The sequence below is a fragment of the Lottia gigantea genome (genome assembly GCF_000327385.1).
Source record: "Lottia gigantea unplaced genomic scaffold LOTGIsca_84, whole genome shotgun sequence".
NCBI classification, from domain to species: Eukaryota; Metazoa; Mollusca; class Gastropoda; family Lottiidae; genus Lottia; species Lottia gigantea.
Window position 1 is genome coordinate 108,959 of NW_008710779.1, and position 8,177 is coordinate 117,135.

At 33.8% G+C, this 8,177-nt stretch overlaps 1 protein-coding gene across 1 annotated transcript; it reads right to left on the bottom strand.

Moving 5' to 3' along the window:
• Positions 1–704: 704 nt before the first annotated feature.
• LOTGIDRAFT_169278 (hypothetical protein) lies at positions 705–7,547 on the bottom strand (the record flags this gene model as incomplete). The annotated part of the gene is made up of 7 exons (XM_009067597.1): positions 705–780; positions 2,429–2,590; positions 3,637–3,794; positions 4,846–4,933; positions 5,427–5,545; positions 5,762–5,858; positions 7,396–7,547. 7 exons carry the CDS (start codon positions 7,545–7,547, stop codon positions 705–707), a joined length of 852 nt encoding a protein of 283 aa, XP_009065845.1.
• Between the last annotated feature and the right edge of the window lie 630 nt (positions 7,548–8,177).

Genomic DNA, 8,177 nt, shown 5'->3' on the forward strand with positions numbered 1-8,177 from the left:
TTAATTAGCCCTGCATTTTATAATAGACACCTTCAAGAATGTTGTAAATTTTCAGGCTTCCGCTTGGTCTATTGATCTTCGAACTAGGCTCTATTGTCGTCTGTCATTAATGCCTGTGCGCATGTGCAAGTGAAGAGGATACCCTTTTCATCTTTTCGCAAAAAAGAGTCCTGGACAATTTTTAGGATAAAAAACGGCAAGTGGGCCTAACTTTCGGTCCGGCATCCACAACTGTAGAAGCCACAATGCTTATCTCTTGATAGATTTTGACGAAATTTGGTGAGGTTGTTTATCAACACCCAAGGATGAACCGTAGTTATCGAAAATAAACATACTTCTAAAATGTTAAAATTGCCCTTGATCTTCGAAACGAGTCTAATTTCTAGCTAGTTAACACTCTAAAAGGCACAGTTCTGGGTGGATTTTGACAAACTTTGGAGAAATGGTTTAAAGTGTGAACCCTATCGAAAATAATGATATATTTAATAGATTTATTGCCCTTGATTTGCCCTCTTTACAGTTTTAGCATTAAAACATTCTTGATGGATTTTGACTAACAATTTGTGCCAAATATCACGATAATGGTTTCCAAGATTCAGACCGCCATATTATTTTTTATACATTTTCAGCGAAAACCCATGTATGTCTATTTAACAGCATTTACCGTTCGACATCAACTGTGGCTGAGTAATGTAGAATTACATTCAATTGGTTATAGTAAAATTTAGCACTATCTTGGGTTCCCAGATTAAAATACGCTTTCTTATCTGTCTGACAACCCTAAAAAAGAAGCATGAAATTTAAGAATGTGGTTGGCAAATATTTTATTACATAGAAGCATGAGCGAAAGATATATCCATAAACGCATATTTTACTTAAATACAAGAAATAGTTATGTTTTTTTTATTTTTGCGGTCAGCCTATTTTCACCTTACCCTAGATGTCTTTGAGTGAAAAAAATTAAGATTCATGTGATAACTGAATTTTTAATCAAGGCTATTTGGCAAGATGGCAAGTTTATGTGCCTTACAACAAAATAAAATAATTTGGTAGAATGTTTAAATGATGAATAATCGGAAAACTTGGAAGTGATTGGGGCCATAAGCGGTTACCCACCGGGTTCTAAGAATCATTAAAATATCGAATTCGTCATTAAGTGAAATTTCGATATTGATAAAATGAAAAGAATCCATTGATATCGATTTCAACTATCCAAAAGAAACATCCGTGTGTTGACACGCCCCACAGCAAAGACAATTTGTTCAATGTGTCAAGAACGTTAATAAAATTTAATGTCAATGAGAAGAGTCTGTCAGGGACGACAAAATATAGAGAAACTGAATTCGATGATATTCTTAAATTTGCTCATATTTTGTTAGCTATATAAACAGTTGGCAATTTTTTTTTATCTTGTCTAGTTGTTAAGTCCTGAAAATAATAAAATGAAGAAATTACATGAAACGAATTTTGATTTTACAATATCTTTCGTATTATAACACCATCGGAATGATAGGGCGCATAAGTATTTGAACGTCTACCGGGGTCCCCCAGCTAGGTTCCTGTGAATACCGGAGGTAAAAATATGCTATATAAAACATAGATTGGTACCACACACAGTGCATTTCGAAGTAATTCATACATCACACTGGTCCGTCAAAAGGGACTTAAAAATGTTTGCTAAATCAAACATTATTGGTACCATTTGAAACAAAGTTTATTTTCTTTGACACATCTCATAGTACAGACTGCATTATGCCTACAGACGCGCTTTAATGTGTCCCAATCTTAGAAAAAATGATTACCGAAACACCAGCACAACCAGTTGGGCCTTCTGTAAAAGGATAACATGGATTCCATGAATAATGGTAGAAGTCACCATTGGAATCTTGTTGGTCCTTGAACCTAATGGCAGGTGTATGAAAATAATAGTAAGCCTAATTAATTGGGAATTTCAGAAAACCACTGTTTAGTGGTCAATAAGGATACCAACAGGTTTTGTAGTCTTTACATGTGTATCAAGAAACATTCAAAACTGTAAGCATCAGACTCTGAATGCACATTTTGGTCGTGTAACAAATATCCAGCGTTTGTGAGGGCAGGAATTTGATTGGGTGGTGGTGTTTTCAATAGACGAATGTTCAAGAAGGCCTTCTTTTCACTCTAAATGAAGTGTCTATATAAAAAAATGAAAGCTAATAAAAACGGAAAAAAAGTTTGGTCTAATTTCTTTAGACTGGAAATGTAGAAATGAGGATCATTTGGATAAAAGTAGGCAATTTCCTCTCGAGAAGCGGGTTAGATTGGCTGACAAGGAGAAAGTGGTCGGAATGCACAATAAAGCGGGAGGTTATGTTCCATAAAAACATTACAATAAAAGAATTAAAAAAACTGTTTCAACTGTGTAAAACACCAATAATATCGTACTTACCTTGGTTCACCGTCTGATAATGCTAAGGGAGATAAGTCGATAATTTCGCTTGAATTTGTGATACACGAACAAGAATTTATCTTAATACAATCACCAATTAGTTTACACGAAACACTCGTACAACACAGAATGTACAGCAAAAGAGAGAACAACATTTTTATACTGAAATATCCAAAAAACTACCAACATCATCACGTATATTTCTAGATTGTTTTGAATATTAGTATGATATAATCTGATAAGAAAAGTGCATAGTCCGTTAACTGTGCTCTCATATTACTATATTTATATGCATGATCATGAGATATGTATCAAAATGGCGCAAGTTATTATAATATATGTAACTTTGGGTATCCACACGTAGTGTTCATGTGACTTCATTCAATTGAATTTTTAAAAGGCGTTGACTGATACTAAGCCTTAATTTTAAACAGGCAGTGACCCAGGCCCGTAGCTAGAGGAGCCAGCCCCCCCCCCCCCCCCCGCCCCCCTAAGAAAATTTTGGCCCCCGCTAAAAAATTAGACGTCTTAAGTGACTGTTGATTCACTTTTGTTTGAGCCCCCCTAAAAATGGAAATATTATTACTTGGAGTACATTATCAACTCGAAATATTTCGATATTTATTCATTTGTAAGGCGATCAAAACTTATATATTACTATGGACCCAAAGACATTATAAGCCAATGGAAAATATTTGTTACATGATAGACATGACATGAAAGAATTACAGGCAGTAGTTCAATCCATGTTTCAATTATTTAAAAGATTTGTAAGAACTGGTAGATTTCTTGGAAACCAATAAATATATTATAATGCAGCATAGTGCCATTAATAACAGGATCGCAATCCTGAAATAGAAATTATAATCCTTTGAATAGGTAATCCGCCGAAGGCAACAATTACTTGAATAAGTAGGGGGCTCTATTGGTGAGTTCAACACGAAATAGACCGCAATATTTAATAAAACAATAGACAAGACATATTATAGATATACTAATACGAACATTAAATTATATGATAATTGAATTGTAATGTTGTGCTTCCTTAAAACAAACCTAGTCGGACAGTGGCATCAGGTGTTCCGGAAGATTCCTGACCACACTGGTCCACACACCCAGTAGTGTTTCTGGACTTTTAATAACTTTTAGAGTTGGTCTGTGTAGTGCGTAATTATTATACGGTATATATATAATATTTGTAAACTTACAATATAGCAATTTGTATCCAAATAATGGTATCATAACCGAATGGAGCTGGACATGGCTGTATGGTTGTTGGGTGTGGTGAACTAGTCGTTGTTGTAGTTGTTGGTAGTGGGGTTGTAGGTGCTCTAAGACAACAGTGTTTACTCGTGAGCGTCATTTCCTGAAAACGACCATCCATGTGGGTTTTACATTAATTATATTATCTTACAATAACTACTGTTTAGGAAATAGAAATATTAAAACAGAACCTAAAAAAGATCGCATAGCGTGTAAACATGTTTTTTTAGGTTCTGTTTTAATATTTTGATATCGCTCTACAGTTGTATTGAGCACTATTTTAACAGTGAAAATAATTAATTGTAGGCTATTGTTTATGAAATATATATTTATTACTATAGCCTATACGAAATTTCTCTTTTTATCATATTACTTGTAATATTTCTATTTACTAAGCCGAAGACCGTAATCGTAAGGAAAAGAGCAAAAAGCCCTATCTACCAAAAGGCTTTTTACATTGTCAATGAATGGACACTTCACATAGGAACTTTTCATATTCGTAATAATATTTCGAACACTATTACAGGTAGAGGGTTCAAAAAGCATCTAATTCTATATTTAAAAAACGGTTTTTGGTCATAACTACCACTTATGACATCAATTTAGAGTTGATCGATTAAAATTCTTTAGATTTTTTAAATAAACTACGTTGAAGACTCCATGAATCTAGCCCCGTGCTTAGTAATATCCGCTTTTGAAGGTGTTTTCCCGAACTCCCTATTTTGGTCACACGCCCAGATTAAATACAGAAGCGAATAATAAAAAAATAATTAAATGCACTAACAACTTCGTAAGATTTTTTTCACTGAAACATGAAAAGTCTATGTCAATGAACAAACAAAGGGATAATTGATACATATTAAAGGGACGAATGTGCCATTTTGGGGGTTGATTTTAGTCTTGAATATAATGTAAATAGTCTTCAGAAGCACAAGAAATGTACGACAATCATATAATACCTTTAAAACTATACTTCAAACTAGGAATTTTTCTCACAATTTCTATATATGTCTTTTCTATATACCACAGAGTATCTTGAATTAACGCGTAGTCATTTTAACTTTCAAACGCAGATAATTTTGAACAAACATGGATTTGCAGGCTCAAATTTCGATGGTAATCTGTGAACGTATAAAAATAATCGTATATCTTACATATGTTGCACTTCCGGGTGGATTTTCTCCCGCTACTGATAATGACGCTTCGGTATCTTCATCACATACCAGTATAACATCTAAAGTTCTAAATACAATTTTAAAAATATTAATGTAAATAATACATACGGTGTATCGTATCCAGGGATAAGCAGATTAACACAATAGTAGTGAAACATCATAAAACAATTTATTTTGTGTGTTTTGTTCAAAACGGTTCGCAAGGACAATACGTTTCTAGAACGGTCGACAACGGTTTAGCTTTCAAATGACCATATAGTCCCAAATGGATGACGTTCACTTGATACTCCCTTTTCTAAAACGTAGTCTGCTTTAAAACTACAAAGGAATGCGTTTAACTACGAGGGGTTTGAAGCCATTCTGAAAAAAGATCCTCAAAACTAGAAAGCATTGAGCCTTGAACAGGCAGGTTTTCTTTTGTTATTTTGTGAACAAAATTATATATTATGTTGCAAATATAACATTTGAAACAAGGATTTAACAGATGAGACAGCAATAAATAATATGTTATTTTTGAAACTTCGGCCATAACGCATTATTTAATTTTCAACAGTATTTACCGTGCTGCATCAGTTGTGGCTGAATATTGAAGAATTAAACCTTTGGATGTATCAGTGATAAATTTAGCACTGTCTGGCGTTCCTAGATTAAAATAATTCGTCATATCCGTCTGACAACCCTTAAAAGAATAAATCGAAACATCTAAAGATAGGCGCATTTGAAAAAAAAAAGTTGTAAAAAGGCTTTAACTTTTTGATGTCCATTCTAGGAGGAAGTAATAAATGATTGGATATTTCGTCATATTTTTCTGTAAACATCATTATTTGCAAGTCCTGTGCCACCAAATTAAAAGACAAGATGAGATATGCTCGATTAATAACCTATGAGAAATTACCATTACACCAGCACACGCAGTTGGGTCTTCTGTGAAAGGATAACACGGATTCCATGAATAGTAGTATGATCCAGAGCTATCTTGTTGGTCTTTGAATCTACCAGTAAAAACATGAAAAATAAAAAAACGATAGATAAGTATGTCATGAAACCCCTACAATGTTTTGTTTAGTGTTCAACAGGAAAAAAGGGATTTAAAGGTTTTACATTGAGAAACACCCATAACTGTTTACTAGTGACGGCGCTAGTGTAGGTACAAGGGTACAAGTTGTCCCCCCATGGAGTCAATCTGTTCCCTATGTCTACCCTCAGTCTAGGGAGACTGTTTACTATAACTTACTTTACAATAACTTGATGAGATTACAATCTCATTGCCACCAGGAAAACAGCTTACTATCCTGTACATGTACTTAGTTACGAAAGCTCAAGAACTGACAAGAACAAAACGAAAAAAATTTCACGTTCTTTTTATATATATATATATATATATATATATATATATATATTACATAAGACAGCCACAATTGAAAATTTTTATAATTTCTTTTAATAAGGGCAAATTTCTATAGTTCTATAAGATTTTAAGCATTGAAGTTGATATCTTGGATAACTATAATTAACACCTCCCTTTCCAATCCTGTTTTTCATATTCTTGCTGTGTTTGGTTTCTTTCTGTTTTTTATCGGGTTCGTGTAGATTGTAGTAGTTGTGTCAGTTTTCTCAATTTTATGGATCAAGATTTCCTGTTTGTACAGTGGATCACTTGGGGATAACTTCCACAAATATATTCATGGACTTGCTGACTTGAGACCTTATGTCCCTTCAAATCAAGGTCAGAATTCGTGGTCGACATTTGCAGCCATCAAATGAATGTAATGAAATTATTGATTTAATGATGTAGTGGAATTTATTGTGTTTGTTTAAACATATAACACCACGCCATGTCATGTGTTTTTCTTTCAATAATGGCTCATCAAGCATAATTGCATTTCATTGCCTTTCAAGAAAAGTCGAAATAAAGATCATTTGGATGAAAGTGAGACCGAAACATATGATGTCTCTATTCCAGCCTCTGAAAGCTGATGAAGAGACAGAAAAAATAGGCCCTGTTAAATGGGCGCTTTCCTAATCTGCACAGGTGCGAGGGTTCTCAACCTATTTAGATACCTCTACAAAACCCAGATACATATTCATACCATCATTTTCTTCGTATACCGTTTATGTACGTCTCCGGTTAAGTCAAAGTTTTTTTAACGAAACTGATCTCGAATCATTTAAAACTGTGTGCGCAGCCAAAAGTTCAAAGACGTGATACTAATAAAACGAAAGTTTTAAAGAAAATTTAGCGTTATGTTATAAAAATGCATCTGCGGCCTATTTTTCTGACTGTACTCCATCCGACAATTGTCAAAATATCCACCCGAGGCTGGAATAGAGGCAGATGTGTCGGACTAGAAAAAAGTAAGCAATTTCCTCAACTCTGGTATATGTAGTAAGGCGGGTAAGATTGTTTCACATGGAGACAGTGGTTGGAGAGGTTATGATCCATATAAACATAACAAAAACGTTCTTTTCCTGTTGGGGGCGGGATTGGATTCATAAGCAGGAACTGTATAATGATAATATCGTACTCACCTTGCATCACCTCCTGATAATGCTAAGGGAGATAAGTCGATGGTTTCATTTGAATTTGTGATACACGAACAGGAATTTATTTGAGTACAGATCGTCAGATGACATGATACACCCACACAATACAGAATAAAGAGGAAAAGAGAGAACAACATTTTGATACTGAACTATCCACTTCGCAGGAAACTCACTACTTATTTTTAGTGATTGTGTCGATGTATATCATGTTTCCCCGAATATTGATATGATAATCTGATAAGAAAAGAGCATAGTTAAAGGTGCAGTGTGTAAAACTGAGAATCTCTATTTTAATCAAACTCTCGGAATAAGAAGGACACATTACTCTGTATATTAGTTTTGGCGTTCTAGAAATTAACAGCAAGATATTTTCAGTTAAATTTTTAGACAATGTAAGAAACATATTTCACTAGATTTTGGTATAGTATTAGTTTTATTTTAATTCGAGAACTTTTTCATCAGCTAAAAATGTGTCTGCCCTTTAATTTGAAGCTTGTACTCTACTCTTATATTATATATCTTTTTATTAAAGAAATGAGATATGTGCGGCAGTGATATACTTTTTATAAAAAAAAATGCAAGTTTGCCTATTGATATCAATGGATTTTAGTAGTTTGTATGCGGCTTCATTCATCTAAAAATTTTATTCATCTGATATTGACTGGTAGAGATACATTGATTTCTAAGTAACAAGTTCGTGTTATCATCAGTTTAGATCATTAATAGATAACGTCTAGTAATCGACCCCTGATTAACTACCATTATGT